The sequence below is a fragment of the Mus pahari genome, chromosome 5 (assembly GCF_900095145.1).
Source record: "Mus pahari chromosome 5, PAHARI_EIJ_v1.1, whole genome shotgun sequence".
In the NCBI taxonomy this organism is placed as follows: domain Eukaryota; kingdom Metazoa; phylum Chordata; class Mammalia; order Rodentia; family Muridae; genus Mus; species Mus pahari.
Genome location: NC_034594.1, coordinates 3,062,018 through 3,086,295, shown reverse-complemented (window position 1 = coordinate 3,086,295; position 24,278 = coordinate 3,062,018). Strand labels below are relative to the sequence as shown.

Below are 24,278 nucleotides of genomic sequence, written 5' to 3'. Positions count from 1 at the left end.
AGAGGGAGAGGGAGAGGGAGGTGAGGGAGAGGGAGAGGGAGAGGGAGAGGAAGAGGAAAAGGAAAAGGAAAAGGAAAAGGAAAAAAGGGGGGAAGTGCTGTGATTGGCATCGCTAAAACTAAAGGCATAATAAAACAAACATGAGAGTAGTACAACTGACCCTCTCTATCTCCATGTTGCTCTTCAACAAATCTCAGTTCTGGAACAGATGTCCCCTGACCCTTCTCTGTGTGTTACTTACAAAGCATCTTTTACAAGAGAAGATGGAACCAAGAGCTCAGATATTAAGCTCAATTTGATAGAAAAAGATCAAAAAACTAAGTCATATTGTAAAAGCAAGCCTTCAATTTTCCATCCCCCAATGGTTTATGAATTTGACAGTTACTCTTTGACCCCTCCCTGCCCCCCCTTTGACCTCTCCCTGTCCCCCCCCTTTTTTGGTGTATTTTTGTTGTAGGTTTTTTTCCCACTAACGTTGAATGGACCCAGCGTGTCCATTATCTAGTTGTACAAAGTCTTACTTTCAGATCTGATCTCACAGATGTGCCATGCCTCTGTGGAAACTGTTCAGTTAACATAGCCAAGTATACTTTCCCATCAGCTGAGCATCACTGGACCTCACAACCTTATTAAGTCCACCCTATAACCGCAGCACTTAAGAGGCTGACGTTGGCAATCACCACACATTCAAGGCCAGCTTGTGGTATAATGGTGAAACTTAGTCTCCCACAACCAAAATGGCTAATAATAGCAAGATGTCTGTGTTTTTGTTGGTTATTTTAGTCACTCTAAGAACTTTATGTCAACAACCCCAAACACTAAAATTTCAGGACAGTAAGATGGCAGTTGCCTTACTGCCTATAAGATGTCGAGATGCTTAGCACAGATTTCCACAGATGTGTCAGTTAAATCAACACAAGCCGTGTGGGTAAGCATTCAGGTAAAAAATCCTGCTTGAAAAAATATGTAAGAAAAAGAGAAAAGAAAACTTAATATCTCAGGTTCTACTGTGTCTTTTTCTAATTTTTCATCTCACTTCCTAAATATTTCACTGAAGTATAATGTGCAGGTAAAAATGAGTCCATTTCCTAAGAGAACTGAGCAATGTCAATTAACCCACACTCAGAAAGACAAAATATGAGTTCTTGAATACCCTCTCTCCATCACTATCCCGCCAGGGGAAACTACTATGCTACCTCTTAACAGAATAGAGTATTTTCTCACTTTCCCAACTTTATAGAAAGCACTCCTCTATAACTCCTCTATAAACATGTCCTGTTTATAGCACATGAAATTACTCATAGGAAATCCATCCATACTGTCAAGCATAGTGACAGTGAACTGTTGCTATGTAGACACATTGTACCACGTGACCTTATTGCAAGGCTTCTATTTACACAACTATTGATAGATGTGTGGGAATTTCCAGCTGTAGCTAAATATATTGCATACCTTTTTGTGAACATATTTAAGCATACCTATTGTGGTTGCCTGAGGATGACTATCTATATCATAATGTATTTATACCTTTAAATTCAGTAATATCACCTGACAGTTTTCCAAAGTCATTATTGCAATTTTTTGTTGTTGTTCAACTCAATGATATTCTTTTTTTTTATTACTAAAATTATAATGGTTTTATTTTCTTTTTTTTATTATTATTATTTTCTTTATTTACATTTCAAATGCTATCCCGAAAGTTTCCCATACCCCTCCCCCCACCTCTGTCCCTACCCACCCACTCCCACTACTTGGCCCAGGCCTTGCCTTGTGCTAGGTCATATAGAGTTTGGAAGACCAAGGAGCCTCTATTCTCACTGATGGCCGATTAGGTCATCTTCTGCTACAAATGCAGCTAGAAACGCAACCCCAGGGGGTACTGGTTAGTTCCTGTTGTTGTTCCACCTACAGGGTTGCAGCCCCCTTCAGGTACTTGGGTACTTTCTCTAGTTCCTCCATTGGGGACCCTGTGTTCCATCCAGTAGCTGGCTGTGAGCATCCATTTCGGTGTTTACCAGGCACTGGCATAGCCTCACAAGAGGCCGCAATATCAGGGTCCCTTCAGCAGTATCTTGCTGGCATGAGCATTAGTATCTAGGTTTGGTGGCTGATGATGGGATGGATTCCGAATGGGGTACTCTCTGGATAGTCCATCCTTTCATCTTAGCTCTAAATTTTGTCTCTGTACCTATAACCTTTCATGAGAGTTATGTTCCTTATTCTAAGGAGGAATGAAGTATCCACAAAAGGTCATCCTTCTTGATTTTCTTCTGTTTTCCTTAATGTGACTCAATGATATTCTTAGAAAATAGAATGTAATTAGATTGTTTTTCCTTCACTGTGTTTCAAGATGATGGTTATAGAGTAGGGATGTGGCCCCACTCAGATGAGTCTGCCTCAGGAGACAGAAAGCTCTAAGTAATGCATCACAACACAGGGTTTCTCCAAAGAAATTGGAGCAAATGATTAGCCTTTTATTTTGACTCATTTGAAGGCTCAATGCAGAATAAATAAATTTTCCACACCCAGCATAGGAAGGAATTGCAGTTGATTTCTCAATGCGTAGAACAGTTCTTCAAAGCCCAGCCATCAAGCAGTCAGGAAAAAAAAAAAATCTCCAGTGGATGTTGTGGGTTCTGACCAAGAGTCCATCAACTGAAGACACTATCTCAACCTTCCCAACCTCGACCGAAGCTCTTTACCTGACACTCCTTGTCTCATCTACAAAACATGACTCTGAATTCACACCTCGGTTGTAAGGACCGTTTTATATTCCAGGAATGATTATGTAATGTAGACAAGCCTATGTTTTACATCAAAGGCTATAAACATTTTCTTGATGATAATATTAACTCCGTGCACACTTTTCAGTTATAATCTGAGAGAATATTTTTCCCTGTGTCTTGTTTAGGAAATTTTTTTCGATCAGTACCACTTTTTAAATGTATTTTATTTTTTTACTTATTCACTTTACATCCCATGTACCTCCCAGTCACCCCCTCCCACAATCCTTCCTCCATCCCCCGCCCTTTCTCCTCTGAGCAGGTTAAACCTTAGAAGTGTTGTGTAATTCAACTTACAGAGTCCACTAATTAAATCACCACTGCTTCTAGATGTTGGTTTATTCGTTCACTGGTTTTCATGTTGACTTCTTTGCCTCCATCCTGTCAAATAAGACAACTAAACAGAAGTCCCTGAAATGCACACTTATGATCAGACAGTTGAACCTGTATCTAGAACATTAGTATTCCTGTTACTTGTTAATCATCCCTGATTTTGTATGTATCAGATAACATACCATTTCCCTCCTCACCATTTCTAAATTTGTCTTGTCTCATTGTTGAACACTTGTTTGAAAAGACGTTCTGATGTGTACAACTACCCCCTGAAAGTGCCAAAGTAGCCTGGGTGTCTGCTTCTTCCTCTGGACACATGTCAGGGCTACACTAAGGAGGAAAAGATTCGGGCTGGTGAGATGGCTCAGTGGATAAGAGCACCCGACTGCCCTTCCAAAGGTCCAGAGTTCAAATCCCAGCAACCACATCGTGGCTCATAACCATCCGTAACAAGATCTGATGCCCTCTTCTGGAGTGTCTGAAGACAGTTACACTGTACTTACATATAATAAATAAATAAATCTTAAGGAAGAAAAGATTTGTAGTAACTAAATAATTGTCCTTTTTTTTCCATTCTGTTTCCTGCTCTTTCTTGTGCTCCTGGGTGCCACTTGCAGTGCGTCTGGCGTAGTTATGCAGCTGATGAAAAATCTGTTTCCATTGCAACCTGGAAGCCACATCTGAAGGCCTTGCACACCTGCAGCCCTACCAAGTAGGTATCAGTGGGACAACTGGTGCTGGAGTTGAGTCTTTTCTAGTTTGTTAAATGAACCACATGTGTGCAGAAAAGTCTCACTCTGGGACTTTATTCTCTCTGTTGCTTTTAAAGATGTTTAAACTATTTAATAGCAATTCAACCGTAAAACCAAATGGAATTGGCATCGTTCCTTAACAACCACAGGCCATGACCAAAGTCTTAAAGAATATGACTTATACAGAGATATGGTAGTTTTCTAATGTCTCTTCTTATAAAGCAACGGGTCTTGAAAAACAAAGATCACTTGACGCATCACATAATTTTACAGGGAGATTGCTTGGAATCTTACATACACACACACACACAAACACACACATGTGCGCATGCACAAGCATTCACACACTAACTCACTCACATACACCCATACATCATAGTTCTCATCTCTGGGACATTTTCTGGATATATGTAAAGAAGGAAGAATATTTGGAAAGCTATTGGAGGGTCTCTAGTGACAGAAGGCCGTTGTCTATTACATGTGATTATCTGCCTTCCCACTTAACTCCAGTTTTGCATTAAAAGTCATCCCAAGGTCTGGAAAAACGTAATAATGAGTCAGTTTCTCCAAGTGCCTCGCTTAGAGTGTTGTTCATATACCATTCCTATCCTCTTCCCTGTGTTAAGTGGGGGCAGAGGCAAAGAGGATGGAGTCAAGCCACTGCCTCCATCCATCCTGTTCCCTTGAGCCCATCAGCCATGCCTTCCCTCACTTCTCCCCACAACCTTCTGTTCCAGCCTTACTTACTGAAAAAGAATGAGTGATCTGAAGGACTCAGCAGTCACTGGTACCATGCATGAAACCTGGGCGCCCGACACAAACCACCCTGAGATACCTCGTTGTTCTTGAGGTTCATAATCATTACAGTTATTATTGTCATTCTTTTATAAATCAGTGAAATGTGACAGAAATCGTGCCCTTTTCCCAAGTATAATATCCAGTACACACACACACACACACACACACACACACACACACACACACAATCAGAACTATGCCTACAAATTTAATAAACTCTCATACTCCCTGAAGCCAAGTTCAGAACCTTTGCTTTAGAGAGAAAACCTACTTCAGTCAAGTTTCTGTTTATGAGAAGAATAATTTATAATAAGCTACAGACTGGCTTTACTTAAAACTAACTAGCTTTTTGAATGCAAGCTGATGCAATGCAAAAGGCTGAAACTTCTTTACATCTACAGGGTAGGTTTCTCCTCAGCACTCATATTGCAGTGATTCTGAGAGAGAGTGCATCCATTCATCTGTGTAGCCATTCTGCGAGTGCTCATTGAACACTGACTGTGCCCAAGGTTGTGTTTCCATGGCTAAGCAGGAAGCAGTCAGGAAAAGAAAAAAAACAGAGTAAGTTGGTCTCACAGCTCAGGAACTAGACCCCCAAAGATGCCAAGAATAGACAGTAAAAGCAAATATTATGAAATGAACATAAGCTTTAAAGAGAAATGTTGATAGGAAAGCAACTTAGGGCTCATCGGGATTAAAGAAATTATCATTGTCAACTCTACTAGCACCACTACTAACAATGACATTTTTGTTGCTAAATAACAGCAGACATGCACTCTGGCTCCCCCATCAATCTGGGGATGTGTTTAGTTGATCTCACTCCCCATTCTCATATCAAAGAGTAGGGTGAAAGATGGGTCTAGGAAACAACTCTTCGAATCTGGGAGATGCAGAGAGAATTGGCCCCCTGAACCCTCTTCACACTTGCCAAAGTTATAAAGGATACACTTCTTTTCTCTTTCCAGGCCATGATTTTCCTCTTATTTACACTATACATGAGCAATCTCAATCATCTCGTTTACAAAGCCTTTTAAAAAGGGGGATTTATACAGGAAAGTATTTTCCTGATTTTTCTTCTCAAAATGGGTGAAGGCTATACAAAGGGTGAAACCCAGGGAAATATGGTATCTCAAAGAATGATTTGGATATTTTAAGAAGTTGTGGGAAATTACCAAGCTGTGGAGGTGTTATGGGTTACATCGAGAAGTCACAGTTTAGACAGTAGCTGATATACTGCCTCCCCATTTAGCTGTAACACGGAGACACACGAGAAGAGAAATTTCAGATAGATTTTCTGTGCACTTTATTTACTGCAAGGCAATTCATTCTTCATATAAAAGAAAAATAATCTACTTCAGTAAGTGACTGAAGAACAAGACAATAATAGATTAATGCCTCTAGGGCTTGTTCCCAAAAGTCTGCCCAAGACACAGGGACCACAGCCATATTGGAATCAGCAACACTCCGGGAGCCTTTGCCAAAGCTTCTTCAACCTGAACCATAGTCTCTTAACCAAACAGTGTGTGGTATTCTGCTGTGTGGGGGCAATATTGGATTTGCCAAGTAATGTTGTGCTGTCTCAGATCTGCCACAAAGAACATATGTTTGAAAGCTGTGCACAGTTATTATAAATAGCATTGCTTCTATGGACAGTACTTTAAAGGGGGTTACTTAAAGGGACCTGATTACCCATATCTCCCTTCTGGGCCATTATCAAATGCTATAAATGTACTCACTGGCTTAACATCATTTCTCTTCTGTCTGCACGCACCTGAAGGAAAGAACAAGGGGAGGCATCAAGCAGGTTTGTGATCGCTCTTCTGCTACATGTTTGTTTATAAATCAGATGCCTAACCAGTGTTTTAAATGTGCCTCATGAGTAAAATCGATCAACAAATGCAAGATGATTAAAAGTGACCTTTCACAAGATTGCCTGCACCATTTACTGGTTTTATCGATTCTTTTTTTTTTTCCCTCCTCAGAAATAGAAGCATTTTTTTCCCTAACCCACTCAGTACCTTTTAACAATCTGTAAGGCCTGGAATGTTCAGGGACAAAATAACCATGGTCCAAGATTATTCTTGTCTCCCTCTGTCCCAAACAGAAGTCCTTCCCAAGTATTCAAATAGAGTTATCTACCAGCCTAGTAGGAGAAAGAATGGGTAGGCTTCACTGTATTAGAGTGCATTTCTTGAGACAAGAATTTCTTTTTTTCTTTCTTTCTTTCTTTCTTTCTTTCTTTCTTTCTTTCTTTCTTTCTTTCTTTCTTTCTTTCTTTTTTTCTTTTCTAAATCTGGCTAGAGGTACACTAAAGACAAGAACCACCTGTGTGGGATATCTCCAGCCCAGGGAGCAATAAAGTTGACTTGGGTTATGAGTTTCACAAAGATCTCATCTTCAGGAAGAAGACCCCTCCCACAATTTCCCCAGATGCCTCATGGCTGCTCCTCCTAGAAAGATCCAGAGGGAATAGAAGACAAGCATTATAAGTAAGATGTATCAGGAAATGTCTGGAAGAGGGAGCAAAGCCTGAAAGGCAAGGTTGTAGATCCCCACAATGAAATACATGTAGTAACAGGCAGAAGCAACAAGAAACAGGAGGTGTCTATATTTTTCCTGTCATTGCCATTTGCTTCAGTAAAGAGAAAGCAAGGTGCTCTCATGGTCTGAGCTAGCTTCTAGTGAGGGTCTATGGTGACATCAACTGTAAAATATATTTATATATTACTTGCCTAGTTCTGAAACTTCCTCTGGAGTGACAAGGCTGTGTTAGCCATTTCTGCATTAATACGTTAAAAAAAATTCCAGACCAAGATGTCTATGCTGGCAGGTGCTGAATACAGTATGAGACACCACCTCAAGTTCTCCCTCTGTGCAGATGAGCCAATGCATTCCGAACCCTCTCTTATGTCAGAAGGAAAAGTCTTGAAGCAAAGGATGCTGGATGTTCATGAGCAATGATTACAGGAAGTATTAGCTCCCCAATGATGTTATTTTCAAAAGACATTTCTAACCAAAGAGAAATTCAGTCTTTGGGTCAAGCACCATCTTTGCATAGACGTCTAAGAGTTGTGTTTACTCTTTAGTGATATTTCAAAGGTTTTGGTCTCAGAATGATCTAGCTACAGTTTATCCAGAGGGTAATTTGTCTCCAGGGTCTAATAGCACAGGTTGCAGAACTAGTGGAGGGGGTTACCTGTCTTAGTTTCATCCTCCAAAATGAAACTTTGACAAGAGAAGAGGAAATTATAGATAATGTATAGATGCTTGAATAAACATGGCCTCTTTAGCAATTCTGAGACAGGAGTCACCTTGGGCCAGTAATAACAACAGAAGACACATTTCCTAAGGTTAGTACATCAGAAAATTTACCATGACTGTCTAAAATGTTAAAATCTATTCAACAGTCTTGCGACTAATGTTGTTAAAGTTAGTTCACTTATAGATCCGAATGTGTTCAGAACCACCCAGCTAGGCTCATGACTTGAAGAATGACATGGTGAAATTCTTTGCTTCTCTGCAGGCATTGAACATTGAACAACCTTGAAACCAGTCCTATATCGCTACTCAGTTTCTCTATCTTTCTCCCCTTAATTATTTACTTATTCATTTTACACCTGGTACCAGCCCCCTTCCCCTCTTCTCCCAGCCCCACACTCACAAGTCCCTCCCCCTCATTATCTCCTCTCCTTCTGGAGAGAAGGGGAAGTCCCACTTTGGTACCCACCTGCCCTGGGACATCAAGTCTAAGCAGGACTAAGCACATCCTCTCCCCTCAGGCCTGACCAGACCAGTCAGTCCAACTAGGTGAAGGGGATCCAACAGCAACCAGTCACAGACAATCCCTGCTCCTATTGTTATTGGGGACCCACTCCCCAATTATTTACTGCATCCCCCATATAAGGTGATAACAGAAAATGTGCTCAATACATTATTCTTGACTGGAAGAATAAAATTTCCCTGACTCCAAGCACTTTTTGAAAAACACAACCTACAAAAAGAAGATGTGCTCAGAAGTCATGAGCACGTACTACTCTCGCAGAGGACACACATTCATTCCCAAGCACTCGTGTCAGGGGGCTCCCATCTGTAACTGCAGCTCCAAGGGATCCTGCACATTCTTTTCTGGCCTCTTTAGTCACTGCACTAAAGTAGTTCACACACCTGCACATGCACACACATATATCCATAGTCAAAAATAAATCATTGAAAAAAAGACACTGCAAGAACCATAGGAAATAAGCTGGAAGCTTCTTTTTTCTTTTTTCTTTTAAATTGAAACATGCTATTAAAAAATGATATGCATTGAAAATCCCTTTGTATTATTGATTAGCTTCTCCAGTGTGCTCTGTAGCCAGGACAATTTATAATATTGCAATAATGAATGCAGAAAGACTATCGTAATGGTAATAACAACAGCATCATCACAAAATGTAATAAACCTGTCCTTACGGAAGCAAAGTATCCACAACAGAAAATGTGCTTATACTGAAGCGCTCTCTCCCTTGCAGAGGAGCAATTCTAGGTTAGGAATAATATTAATTAATGCTTGACCTCATTTCAAATGAGTGAATTAAGTGGTACTACCCAATTGCAGAGCCTTTTTCTGACTTCGAGGCTGGCCATTTGGTTGGTGATGTGGTTTAGACAGAACAGACAAGTGTTAGCACCGGCGGGAGCTGGTTTTCTTTTAATCCTTTGGATAGCTCAGACTCTGGACTCTCTTGGTCTTTCTGTTAAAACCCTCAGATCAGATCACCACTACAGGCATTATCTTTCTCACAGGCAGCTGGCCCCACCACTGAATAGGAACCCTGTCCACAGATGACACCACAGAATGTAAATGGATGGAGGTCAAACATACATCACCCTTGATTATGTTCACTATTTCCTGGTGTTCTCATTAAAAAGAGAACTTTTACTTTCTATGATCCTACACCCCAGGCTAAAAAACACTGTGGTTGATACTTTTTTCTTTACTTTTAAACTGCAAACTAAAGGATTGAAGAGAAGGTTTCTATAGCTACTGCTCAAGTGTAGAATGATGGAAATAATGTTTCCTTGGCTATTTTGAGACCATAATTCCATCTTCCTTAGTGTTTCTCTTCTGTTACTCTTCTCTTGCCCTGTCTTCCCATTGGGATAGTTTGAATCGAAAATGCATGTTGATGTGTTTATTAATTCCATTCTAATTAAGTCTCCCTTAAGTAACATTTCCAGCTCATTTTTAAGTGGGACAGTACTTCTCTGAACGGAGTACACTGTCATTTTTAGAGAAGAGTTTATGTGTGAACCCATCTGGCCAGCCTACCACAGTCTTTTAACCTGGAATTCCTATCTTTCCTCCCTTCCTCCTTGACTAAGTCATCAGAGAACGGACAGCACGCCACTGCACTGATATAAGGTTTTATTTCTTCCTGTCTAAGTTTTGATCCCAACAAAAGCAGACGGTATCCACAGAGCCTACGGGATTAACTGTGAATCTCACTGCCTCCTTCCTGTCTGAGTGAGTGATGGCTGACTGTGTACCTGCTTCAGATACAGGGCCTCATTTTCCATCTAGCACTGCCTCAGCCTTCTAAGACAGCCGACTATCTAAGACTGCTTTAGCAAGCATCGTGAAGCTGATTTAAGATGCATATCCTATGTGTTAAGGCACAGGTATCTCCAGACATCATTCTCTGGCCCATTAAGTGCTTTGTCCAAACCACTCCAGTGTGTTCTGGTCCAATTCTGTGGCTCCTGGGAAAGAACTCTAGAACACTTGTGGAAGAAACTGTGTTTGTCTGTTTCTTCTGCTTTTAATTTTTACTACTGTTTTTTTCTTCCGTGTGTAGTGAATGATCTGCATGTATCATTAAGCTAAATTCAGTGAGACCACACTTGACTTTCCTCCCCACATAATCAGCTCTGGCCCTTACTGGCAAATATTAGCTTGTTTAAAAAGACTCTTTCCATCTGTTCGCGTTATTTATAGAAGGGAGGATTTACTCTTTTATAAATGGCCAAGGACTTAAAAAGTACGCAATTGTTTTAATCTTTATAAAGTACTAATCTAGAGTCCTTCCTCTGTTTGCTTTTAAACAGGTATTCAACCTGACAACTATTTACCTATATACTAACTATAACTTTAGTTCCACACAAATCAAGTGTGTGTGTGTGTGTGTGTGTGTGTGTGTGTAACTTCAAAGCAACTGTTATCTGCTTGTTGATTTATAGAAATATTCATTCATAAATTTTCTAAAATTTTGGCTCCCCTTTACTTATACTCTATTCATTGATATTCTTTAGAGAAGTTTATTTTCCCCGTTTCATACGAAACAGATCCTGACTTATATTCTCATCACTCATAATGCTTATTATTTCCGATCTAATTGCCAGAGCCTGACCACAAGAGCACTGGCTGCACAACTGGCTGCACAACTCGCTGCTTATGTATTGTCTTCTCATATAAAGTCAAGTCAAACGGCTTGTCTTTAGAAAAAGAAAGCCTTCAGCACTATGCTGGTGGAGAAATGCTTAATAATACAGTGCTCTATCTCCCTCACTCCTAGTAAGTTCTGTAGTAATAAGCAGAAGTTCTTCAGAATGTACACCTCACGGAAGCAGAGGTACCCAGCATCCCAGCTGTTGACATGAGATTTGAGAATGCCAACTAACTTCAGGTGCATGACCAGGTTACGCCGCCACTACACCTGGGCCCTGTGTATAGACTCACTCTCCTAGGGACTTCTTGAATGAGGTTCTCAGCGCGCTTGTAATTTTCCTTGTTGCCTGTTGCCTGCTTCGAAACTCTTATCACTGGGACAAAAATAAATAAATAAAATCAAATGAAAAGCAGGCATAGTACTTACTGGCAGTTAGCCTGTTGGCGCCTCCTGGTGGCTGTTCAACTGCTAAGCTGTTGCACGCGCTGGTTTGTTAGTGGCTGGGTTGCCATATTGTGCCTGAGTTTGTAGGGTGCTTATCCTATGAAGGGCTAAAACACTAATTATGTATAACAATAGCGGCGGCGGTGTAAGCCCTAGTGGATTACTGCGGAGTTATGATGCTGCAAGATTCTCTGGCAGGGAGCATCCAACAGTTGAGTGCATGCCGGGCCACCAGAGTGATTTGGACAGCTGCTTCTAGAGAAAGATGAATTCCCTTGCAGAGCAGTTCCGCAGGCTCCCTGGAGCATGGTGCTCAGCTGGGAACATGGGATTGCATACTAAGAGGCTCCAATCAATGACCACTGTGACCTTTTGGTTACTTTCTCCAGAGAGAGACTTACTTGCTCCCCTGGGGAATCATCCTTGGCAAGCTTTCTAAAAAATGCCGTGACAGAAAAAATCTTCCTCAAAAGTCATGTTTTAAATGTCAACAACACACAAACACACAAAAAACAAATGAACAAGAAAGTAATGGAAACTTTTATGTACCAGTGAAGTGTCTATAATTTTAATTGATGTGTGGTTTCGATAACAGTCACCTAATCTGTTTACTAAACATCTAATCAAGATGCTCTGTTGATTTCCAAATGAGAGATGATGTAGAAAAACCAATGAGAGAAAACTTTCCATTAGAGGAAACACAAACAGAACTTTTTCTTGGGAAAAACTCATTCTGTGTTAAGATGCCACTCTAAACTTTCATATTCTTGTGTCAAAAGAGAAAAGAAAGCATTATATTTTCTCTATTTTAGCATGTAATTTATTGAATTTAATTTGTGCTTTGATTTGGTTTGATCTAGTTTGGCTTTCGTCTTTGAGACAACATCACCCTTTACAACCCTGGTTGGCCTGGCATTTGCTCTGTAAATGAGCTAGCCTTTAACTCACGGAGATCTGCCTGTCTCTGCCTCCCAAGTGCTGGGATTAAAGGCATGAGCTACCTACCATACGTAGTTGAGTTTTGTTTTGTTTTGTTTTGTTTTTTAATATTAGACATTAACAAATTTTTTTATAGTTTAGAAATACGAAAGAGGGAGGGTTGGAGAGATGGCCCACAAATTAAGACCATTAGCTGTTCTTCCTCAATCCCCAGGTTGAATTCCTAGTACCCATCTGGTGGCTCACAACTATTTATAACTCTATTTCCAGGGGATCTGGTGCTCTTTACTGGCCTCTGAGCACCAGCCATGCACAGGGCACCAGACAGACAGACAGAATGCCTGGACATGCAAAATAAAATAAATTTAAAAGATAACCGAAAAGGAAAAGGTACCTAGAATTAACACGTCAGTTTTTAATGTGTGTAGATTTAAAGAATGTTTCATCAATTTGTAGAGGTAATGATGTAATGATGTTACAGGGGTGATTCTCAAATATTTTGTCATCATAAATAAATCATGGGATATCTGAAGCAGTTTTATTTTAGAAATTTTTAAAGCTTTTTTAAAATTGTAATTCTTAAAAAAAAAAGAGTAAAATAGAGATATATTAATTTCTTTGTGGTTATTTTTTACCCGTTTCTTGGTTGTTCAGTTGGATTAGGAAAGAGATGTAGCTTTCCAGCATTTAAACTTAACCTTCTATGCAATTAGCAGTAATTCCAGAAAGGTAAGAGACAAGGTCCAACACAGTGAGAACCCTTGGGGTTCTCATTTAGCTATGTCTACTTGAGTCAGCCATTTATCGAAATGAAGGTGCGGAAACAAACATATGATTAGATTACTGAACTACATCATCAAAAATTTAAGTTATGGTACAGACAAGCTGAATTCTTTTTTAAAGATTGGATATTTTTATAATTAAAATCTTTTTAAAGGAAAGTAGACATTTTTCCCCTATCTCTTCGACAGGTTTCTCTTAATAATTAAGGGTACAGGGTGATATGGAGAACACAGTCTGAATTTAAAACAGTGTGCTCTTTAACTGTTCTCTGTTGCTGTCGTTTGATGTAATCTATCATTTAATCATACATTTGTCAAGATAAACCCCGTGACCAACCGGGCTGTTGGACAGAACTCTTGACCTCACGTGACCTCACCACAAAACTGCCCAGCCTGCATGTGCCTTCAGCTAGTTGTGCTGGAAGTGGCTGTGTCTGCATTTGGGGCCAGGAGGTGTCAGCTGCATGGTCAACTCCTTTAGTGCTAATCAGACTGTCAGACCACCATTGTTCATGATATGATTTGTTTCCATGTACACAACTTCACATCAGACATGGTACCTCTTTAGACCCGCAGAGGTTAAGCACCTAGGCATGGAAAAACAAATGTTACTATCTCTTGTTAGCTGCCAGACACACACCCACTAAACACATTTGCTGTTGGCATGCTGCAGCTGGGGACCGTGGACACTGCGGTAAGTGGAAAAGGCAAGGCCTTCACTTGGTCTCAGACAGTCCTTATCCATAAGCACGCCGCCTTCATCCCCCACAAAGGCTGCAGCATGACTCACAAAAGCTGTGCTAGGCAACTCACCCTCAGACCCATTGCCCCATTATTTCTTCAGTCCCTGAAGAGCCCTGGGCCCTTCACGTTGATAACTGTGTGTTGTTTCTAATGAATAGCACAGCACTTTATAAGTGAAACAAAACCATGTTGGGGCATGTAACACTCTCCACAGTTCATTTGATTCCTATAATTATATATATATATATATTTTTTTAAAAGATAGCTATGTTACTCCTGTTTTCTCATGAGTCAGAGACCTCTACATCCCATGTCTCCATAACTCCTACCTGCTGCTCCTAGCACATCACAAAAGACACACATCTTAACCGTGGAAGGGTAAAGATTCGTTTTGGATTCTGTTGCTAGTACATCCTTGATCATCCCACGGCAGCTTGATCCCATCCAGTATCAAAGCGGAATGTTTGGACAAGAGATCATCCTGGTAGTTGCCACAGAAAATCAACAGCTTGTTTTCATAGCAGGAAACTGTGAGCATCGCATCTCTTTCTGTCAGTCATCTCGTTCATTACATGTCGAGGCTGCCCCCCCACCCCAACCAAACCCCATGTTTGGTTTCTTTTCCCAAGAATGAAGAACATAATGTCAAGTGTCATGTGTTTAATATATGTGTGCGGTGCTGTCAATTGCTTTGAGATTGCATGAATTTGTGGATATCATAATCTTGCCTGGGGTATACAGTGCATGCTGAATACATATGTACATATGTAACCATCACCTCTGTTTACCTGTAGAGATGCTTAGGAGTTCCAAAGAAAGATCTCCCAAACAAACAAACAAGAGTAACTCAACAATGGAGGGGAAAGCTACAACCACCCAACAATTTTTAAAGTGAACTCCACACTCATTTTTGGTTATATTCAGTAAAATTGGGCACAACGTGTTCTAGCTGGTCCTTTTCCTTCCTACATAAATCCAAGGAGCATCTTGTACTCACAGGAGTGAGGCTGATCGCAAACGAACACAAACACCATGATTAAATGTAGCTCTTTTTTTTTTTCAATAAAGAAAAAAATCTGTTTCTGACTCCTACTTGCTGAACACACTCTTGCCTATTGATTTGTAAATGGCCTTATAGTTTCATCCAAGCATTTGCCCCTCTGGAACGAGAGATGCTTGTTGCGATGGAATAACCGTGGCTCTGTTTTCCACAGTCAGAAGCTGAGCTTTAAGGAGCGAGTGCGCATGGCTAGCCCAAGGGGCCAGAGCATTAAGAGCAGACAAGCGTCAGTAGGTGACAGGAGATCTCCGAGCACTGACATCACTGCCGAGGGCAGCCCCACCAAAGTCCAGAAGAGCTGGAGCTTCAACGACCGAACCCGCTTCAGGCCCTCACTACGACTCAAGAGTTCCCAGCCAAAGCCAGTGATAGACGGTAAGCCTGGCATTCGTGACGATTTTTAGCTTGATAGACTGCTGTACGATTAGGAAATGACTCGTTCTCTGCGGCACCATTGAAGGTATGAGGAAGCATGCCAGGGAAAGAAACTATTTATTCTTATTGGAAATGTATTCGTTGCTCTGGGTAAATATACAGAGCGTGTGTTAGTTTTGAGAAACAACTTGGGCAGCTAAATCTCTATCTCTGAGAAGGCAAATGCCTGGAAATATGGAACAAGGTGAGGGCTTTGCATGTGCAAGACCATGACGGTGGCACATTTTAAAAAGAGAGTTAGGAAGGAAGGAAGGGAGATGGGGGAAGGAGGGAGGGACGGAGGGAGGGAAGGAGGGAGGGAGGGAGGGATCATTTTGTTAATTCTTCCCTCTTATCTACATTTATTTCAAGAACTCCGTGACCTCCTTGATGGTGTGTGTGCTGTGGGTGGCCAACCAAGCTCCAAACTAGAGAGACTAGCATAGCAGACTCCTTGTGAATATCCTGAAATGTGAGACCGGTACCTTTCTAGGCAGAAGGAAAATGGTCTTCTCCCTTGACCCACAATCCATCTCCCACACACTCAGAGGCTGCTGTTTGTCATAGAGCTCAACCACGCCAAGCTCTGCAGCCTTCTAAGGATGATGAAAACTCTCTCCCAAGAGGAATTAACCTAGTTTTTTTGCCACCTCTTGTGTGATAGGTTTCCTGCCAACCTTTTATTGACTGACACACAATTTTCATGTTTATGAAATACTCTCTCTTTTTTTTTTCATTTAAAAATTAGCGTAGTTTTCCTTTTAAGTGTGCCGCCACCCTGCCCCACCCCCAGGATCCCTCACACTAGGCAAAAAAAGAATCCACTAGCATCTTCCACTAAAGCATACAAACTGTAAAGGCCACCAGGCCTTATACTCTCGATCCCTGGCACAACCTGTGTTTCCCAGGCCCTCAAAGCTCCAGGGATAAGACAAACAAGCAGAGGTCATGGCTGCAGTGGTCACGGGTCCCTGTGGTGAACCCCTGGAACCTCAGGCTGACAGCCCCTCCCAGCTTCCTCAGCGGGCCTCAGGGACCTTCCTCCCACTCTCAAGTGTCCTTCCTTCACACTTCTCTCCATGCCCATCCTGGTGTTATGATCTCCAAATAGACTCCTAGATGCTGACCTGATGTGGCCCTACCTGGCAGAGATGATGGCTGCCATCTCAGAGGCAAGGACATACCGATCCTGCTACATTTTGCTTTCACCTGTTGCTCTGCTAAGCTGGAAAACGCCTTGTCCTCCGTTGCTGGGTACGCCTCTCCCAGGCGTCTGCCGCGCCCTGAGTCACTGCTAGCACAGGTTGTCGGGGTCCTGTTTCCATACTTTGATCCCCAGGAGGAAATTCTCAGATAACTTTGGGGCAGCTAAGTCTAGAGTGTCCGGTGCACTTGAAAATGACTCACTAATAAAAATGGATACATCCCTTCTATAAAATGGTTTGGCAAATAGACAGCAAAGCCAGAGCATTTGCTAAACATTAGACACATTTACCTACCAGCACCATCTCCAGATGTAAGAAACAGTATCAGATGTTGACAATGATTCTAACTGATATGAAAGAGGGGTGATCACAGGCCAGATAACCTGATGCATGCCTGTAATCTGAATACTTAGGTAGCTGAGGCAGAAAATCATAAATTCAAGGACAGTCTGACCCACACATAACTGACCCTAACATAACTCCAGAAGATATGTAAGTATAATATAATAAGTGTATATTATGTACTATGTAAACAGAGTTGTGTGTTCATATGAAAAACTCTGGAAAACAAATGAAATCATAAATACATGGCTCCTACATTTCCCTCATCTGTATTTCTCAGTACCTTTTATAGTGAACATGCAACCCTTTTGTAATAAGAAATCCAAGCAGGACATTTTGGTAGATAAACAATGATAGCTTCCCCACACCATGTCTCCCTTCCTCCTACTCTCACATCCCTTGATCTATTGGGTACCGAACTTCTCATTTCCAGATGATTCTTTCAGAGAAGTGAAAGGAGTATCCGGTATGTGTGTGGAAGAGTTTTCACTCGGTGCATATGTGGATCTTCCAAGGATACTTAACAGCAGCAAATACAGCTTGTATAAGTTCCTTGGGTTGTCATAATGAAGGACAGCCCACTGGAAAATTTAAGCAACAGAAATTGACTCTCATTATCTTGGAAGAAAAGTCTCAGCTGAAGGTGCTGGCACAGGTGATGCCTACTAAGGGCATCTTTCTTCATGGTCCTTCTGTCTTCACATAATCTGTTTTTCTCTAGCTGTATGTGTACTTTTTGGGGGGTATGGAACATGAATCATATTTGTTTTGGACATACCTTAATAACTTCATTTTTAAGTTAATCACTTCTTTAAATACTCTGTTTTCAAAAAACACTGGGCATAAGGATTTCAACACATAGATTGGGAAAGGCAAACCCAGTTCAGCACCCGGCAGAACTTCTGCTTCTATAACAGGTTCCCTGGCTGGCTGAAGGGTGTGGCTGTCTTCAACCTCGACCCTGGGTTCACACTACACTAAATCTACAATTATTACACATTGCTATGGACCCTTATTCTGATAACGTGGAATTTTAAACTTTTCTTTGTCGCCTTGCTCTAAGGCCATTTTGTTTGGCTGAGAACATTTAATTATAAAATTCAGAGAGACTAGATTTTGAACATAGAAAATGAATTCTAGATTGTTCTGTTTAGCCTGAAGGAAAGAAAATTCCAAAGACTTAGTAGAATTGCCACTACCTATCCTAGCACTCTCTGTTTCTCCAAAGGTATCTCAGAAGTCAGATATTAAAAAAAGAAATTAAAATCCTGTTCTTTACCAAATCACAGATTGGAAAGGTCTCATGTCATACACTTGCTAGATCATTTCATACAAGTGCAATTCTGTTTGCTTGGAAAAGAATTGCTTTTCCCTGGCTGAGCCCCTTCTCAGTTGATTCTGAACTCCCCAAGTGAAGACAGGGCTGATTGTTGCCCTGTTGGAGAAGCTCTGAGGGCTCCTCACTGGCAGGAGATGGTAGCTCCCGACTTCTCATTTAATCCAATAGCCAAAAGTCTTTACTTATGATTTAACTTGAAATGGGGTCTTGGAAATTTTCAAGTGCATTTTTTACAGGAAAAAAAAATGATAATAATGAAGTAGCTATCAAGTAAATGTGGCCTTCAGTTACGTGTATACATTATGTTCGGTGTCTCTCCAGGTTAGGAGTATGCCACTTATTGCCCATAGTGATAACGTGTAATAATGCTAGAGCCGACTTCCATTCATCCCTGGTCCGCTCATTTGTTTGCTTCTGGAGCCTTTGTCAGTTGCTCCTTTACATTTCATTACCCATCAGCATTCTCAAGGAGCCTGCATGAAAAGAAGGGAGAATAATGGGAATCCAGATATTCCTGTGACTTAATAACCAAAAGCTACGTTAAAAAAAAAAAAAAAACAGCCTTTTCTGAATATCAGCTACAAACAGAAAACAGAAAGTTCGTGGTTAATCTCTAAGTGTGAGCATTTCCTTCTGAGTCGGGTATAATGTAATGACTCATATATGAGCTTATTAAATATCCTCTTGGTTTTCTTTGTTATGGTCTTCATAAGATTAATATATAATACTTAAGAAAGTCACTCCGGGCGGCATTGGTGGCGCACCCCTTTAATCCCAGCACTTGGGAGGCAGAGCCAGGCGAATTTGAGTTCGAAGTCAGCCGGGTCTACAGAGGGACTTCCAGGACAGCCAAGGCTACGTAGAGAAACTCTGTCTCAAAAGGAAAAAGAAAAAGAAGGGAAAGGAAGTGACAAGTAGCTGGCAAATATTAAAGCTAGAAATGTACAAATGGCTGAGGGGAAAATCAATTCTAAGGATATTTACTATATATTACCACAGTAAATATATTTTAATCAAGATGACTTGAATGGTATCTTTTAATCTATGTGTGCCTATGATAACTGGCAGAGGTGCCCCCAGTTTAACAGTTTAGTAGCATTTGTGCCTCCATATAATTTTAGAGCTCAGGTAGCCATGGAAATGGTAGCTTTATCATTAAAAGAACATAAAATTGCAATGACAGGTAACTCCTGTCAAACCTTCTGTGACGTATATTGTTCTAACTGCTTCCCTGTGTTATGAAGTGGTTAACGTTATTGTCGCCATTTCTTCAATGAGAAAATGGAGGCTTAAAAACAAGTAACTACCCTGAGACCTAACAAGTGTAAGGCACGGCACTGTAGCACGCAACCAGACAACCCGAGCTCAGAGTTTTCCTGTGCACACATAGCTAAGGTGGGCTCCAGGTAGAGATGCTAATTTTCCCTTGTGCACCTTGCATCCTTTTCTGCTTCCACTCTTAGCTGGCCCTTGCTTTCATTCTTCTATTTTCCTCCAGTCCAGATTACCCTTGCCACCCGCAGGTTTCAACATGCCCAGCTTCACTCCTGCTTAAGGAGAAAATACAAAATGCTATCCTGCTGTGCAATACTCAAGCACACTGCTGACTGCCAGGGATGGTACTTGACCATCACCAGATGTTTGTGAAAGACTGACACTCTCTAGATGCAGGGAATAAGAAAGGATGGCCTGAGTGGAGTCAAATGTTGAGTACCTTCTAAATGTTGCATTCCCTTGAGTACTGTCTCTTTGTTCCTGCCATGACTGATATCTCTCCTCTCTTCTCTTTATGATCCTCTCTCTCCTTGGTTAAGGAACTATCTTGTGTACATTTGGTTGTAGACACAAATCAAGCATATCAGAATACCTTAAAAGATAATGTGATTTATATTACAATACCATTATAAAGGAGTTTGGAATAAGAAAACAGTTACCTTTCTTTTTAAAAAGTGTTTCTTTTGTGTAAATTTGTTTCACAAAGTGATGCACTGTGCAAGAAATTCCCACCCCCTGGTATGGCGTTACGTCTCTGTGATGGAAGCAGGGCAGTCAGATTTTCAAGGCTAGCCTCAGCTATGCAGTATATTAGAGACCAGGCTGGACTCTATGAGATCCAGAGACCCTACCTCAAAAGACAGAGGAAGGGAAGGAGAGGTGACCTGGAGAAACGGGATATTGGTTAAAAGCACTTGCAGAAGACCCAGGTTCTGGTGCACATGGTAGCTCACAGCAATCTCTGACTCAAGTTCCGGAGGATCTGAGCCCCTCTTCAAGCTTCATGCACTGTATGTATAAGGTGTATACACATATACTTAGACACATAAACATTTAATTATTAATTGTTTTGTTAATTAATTAATTAACATTTGGAGATAGAGTCTCACCATCTCATGGTCTACCTTACCTGGAACTCCTTATGTGTACCAGGCTTGCCTTGAACTCATAAAGATCCACCTGCCTCTGTTTTCCTTTGTTCTGGGATTAAAGGCATATGCTACAACACCCAGCTAAATAAATAATTGTTTAAAGCAAAGAAAGAAATTTCCATTCAAGTATAGCATGCAATTTGTTTAACTTCTATACATTCCCTAGCACCTTCAACTGCCACTAATCTCCATTTTCCCAAATAGTTCTGCTTCTGGGTTCATATATCTGTATCATTAAGTCTACACTGTTCTAGCTATTTCTCAAGGATGCAATGTTTTTAATACCCTTAACATTGTTTGCTGTGTGCTGTGGTTAGGATGGAGAGGGGGGTGCAGCCTGACCTGACTGTTATTCCTTCTTTTTCTGCTAATCTGGAATTCACTTTGGTGTTGTTTTTGAAAGTCCTTGAGATACGTATTAGGTTCTCTATTTAAAATCTCTCTGATTTTTTTAATATGCTTGAAGCTATAATTTTCCCACTCAGGGCCATTTCCGTTGTACAGATTCTGAAATATTGTGTTTCTGTTTTCATCTGATTCCAGGATTTTACATGTTTTCCTTCCTGACTTATTCAGTGCCCTACTAAATATCAACACATTGTTCAAAATCTTTAACTTCTATTTTCTGCTCTTTCCCTTGAAGTTAATTGCTAGATCTCCTCTTGTGATGAAATAGAATACATAGTTTTTGGTTACTCATTTTATTGTTGGTCAGACTTGCTTTTGGAGGCTAGAGAGATGGGTCAGGGATTAAGAGCACTGACTGCTCTTCCAGACGTCCTGAGTTCAATTCCCAGCAAGCACATGGTAGCTCACAACCATCTGTAAGGGTTGTAATGCCTTCTGGTGTGTCTGAAGACTGCTATAGTGTACTCATATAAATAAAATAAATAAATCGGTTTTTTTTTCCATTCAAATTTAGTACTTTGGATTAGTAACTATTATACTGAAAATTCAACTAAAAACCTAAAATTTTGACTTTAGTTAGCTACAGTCTTCTAATTCATATTGTTTTCTTCAAGTATTGCTGAAAAGGGAACCCTATACATGCTTTTTAAAAATACACAATTCAGTTTTTATTCAAACAAATGTGCCCAAACCGCCATAATTCAGGTTATACATATTATTCAATGAATGTATGTTATCAATCTATATTCAGATTTTGAACACTTGGAGAAACATTTTTTTAATTTTGAATTTTTTATTATGGTAAGTGATAAATAACATAAAATGACCCACTTTATCAATGTTCCGGTATGTGATTCCTTTTTACATTAATTTCATTCACAATAATACTTTGCCATTACCAGTAAATCCAGTATTTTTCACGAATCCAACATGCACAAAAAAAAACTTGCTTTTTGGCATTAAATCAAAGAAAGGTAGCATGTCATCTATACTGGTGAAGGTTTTAAAAGCTGCTAAGAAAACGTCTATTCTTTTATATAGACTGTTCTGTAGGTGCAGGGGTTCTGTATGTGCCCTGTGATCTATAGAGTCATCTAACTTTTTATTGTTATTGCTGTTGCTGTTGTTGTTGATAACTTAATGTATAAGTGCTGTCATTACATGATGCTTTGCCAGGTTTCCCCTTTTCATCCCCAACTCTCCCTGCACATACTCCATTTCTTCTAAAATTCATGACTTTCATCTTTATTATTGGTGTGTGTGTGTGTGTGTGTGTGTGTGTGTGTGTGTGTGTGTGTATACAACCTGCTGAGTGCTGAGTCTATTTAGCATTGCTCATATGTGTATGGACTTAGTGCTGACCACTTGGGATTGAATAACCTATTTGGGGCTCTTTTATGGAGAAGATTCTCTTTGTTGATATTTTAAAACCCAATTACCTATGAATCAGACTACAACATCTGTGTCATCCATTATGAATTTGTTGAAGTTGATTCGTGCCTTTATGCCCAGTAGTGTTTGCTTTATAAAATTGATTGTGCTAATGCCCAGGGCATATATGGCTTTAGTTTTTATATCCTCTTGATAGAGTGTTCCCTTCTGTGATGCTGCCGTTAGTGGATCATGAATTCCCATAGTTTGTGTTCATCATGGAAAGCTATTTTTACTTTAAGGACATTTTTGCTGGATATGATAATCTGGATTAGCAGTTGTTTTCTTTCAAGGCTTGATACAACATTCTATGCCCTCACAGATTTTAGACTTCCTACTGAGACACCTGCTATTAATGTGATGTGTTTATATCATATGAATAGACACTTCTCTTGTAGTTTCAGTTTCTTTCCTCTGTGTATTTGGTGCTTTAAATATAATGTATTATATTTAATATATAATATATTATATTTATATATTATATATATATTTATATATATAATATATATAAATATAATATAGGGATAAAATATACTTAATATATAAGATATATAATGTATGAATACAGTATTATATTTAACATATAAAATATATAAATATATATAAATATAATAGTGTTTTAAATATAATATGGTGTGAGAAGTATCTTTCCTTTCTTTCATCTGTTTGATGTTCTAAATGTCTTCTAGGACCTGGACAACCATCTCTTTAGCAAAGTTTGAGACAATTTCCTCTGTATTGTTGAATATGTTTTATATGCCTTTAACTTATACTTCTTCATGGTCTGTGCTTGATAAGCCTTGACTTTTAATGATGCCCCAAAATCTTACCTGAGCTCCCCACATTTTGTTTCTTTCTTTGGTGTGCATGACTGTTCATCTACCTTATCTTCACACCATGATATTCCATCTATGTTGCATCTGCTCTGTTGATGAGGCTTTCTCCTGAGTTGTTCAGGTGCTGAGATATTTTCTCCAAAAGTTTTTGTTTCATTGTTTCTACCTCTTTCTTCAATCATTCTTGTGAAAGAAAGTATCTTCTATTTTATTCAACTGTTTATGCAATCTTTGAAATAATTTAAGAGTTTATTCAATTCCTTTTTGATTAGATTGAGCAGCATTATAACCTTACTTTTTTAATTCTTTGGGATTTTATCTACTTCACTTCCATTGGAATCCATTACAGTTGTACTGCTGATTTTTGAGTAAGTTGCCTTGCCTTGATTTTTCATAGTTCTCATGTTCCTGTTAGGACTAAGTCCTTGTTTGGACTCGTTTTGTTAATAGAATGTATTTTAGTGATCTATGAAGCTGACATCCAGGGCCGACTTCCAAAAGCAAGTCCCCAGTGGCTCCCTGAAGGCAGTCTCTTTAAGCTGCTGCTGAATCAACAGTCAAGTGCCCTATGTCTGCCAGAACTCTTTCCTTCTGAAGCTTCCCTTCTGTGTCCGGAGCCTCTGCTGGCTGCACTTACCTTTGCAGCCTGTGGGCTTTTAGCTGTTGATGACACTTTCTGTTGAGTTATTCAGCTTGTTGAGATATTTGCTCCAAAGGCTTTTGTTTAGCTTTCTAGTGTTTCTGGATCTTTATTCAACCCCTCTTTCACATCCTGAGTCCTCTTCCTCACTTTCACATCCTGAGTCCTCTTCCT

The 24,278-nt window shown here is 40.1% G+C and overlaps 1 protein-coding gene across 1 annotated transcript in view; it reads left to right on the top strand.

The window, feature by feature from the left end:
- Window positions 1-24,278, top strand: part of Kcnq5 (potassium voltage-gated channel subfamily Q member 5) — a 572,009-nt gene that overhangs the window by 485,725 nt on the left and 62,006 nt on the right. Inside the window, exons 8-10 of the mRNA XM_021197422.2 lie at window positions 3,734-3,828; window positions 6,444-6,470; window positions 15,218-15,438. Of these exons, the coding sequence (XP_021053081.1) occupies window positions 3,734-3,828; window positions 6,444-6,470; window positions 15,218-15,438 (343 nt within the window). The remainder of the gene's footprint in view (window positions 1-3,733; window positions 3,829-6,443; window positions 6,471-15,217; window positions 15,439-24,278) is intronic.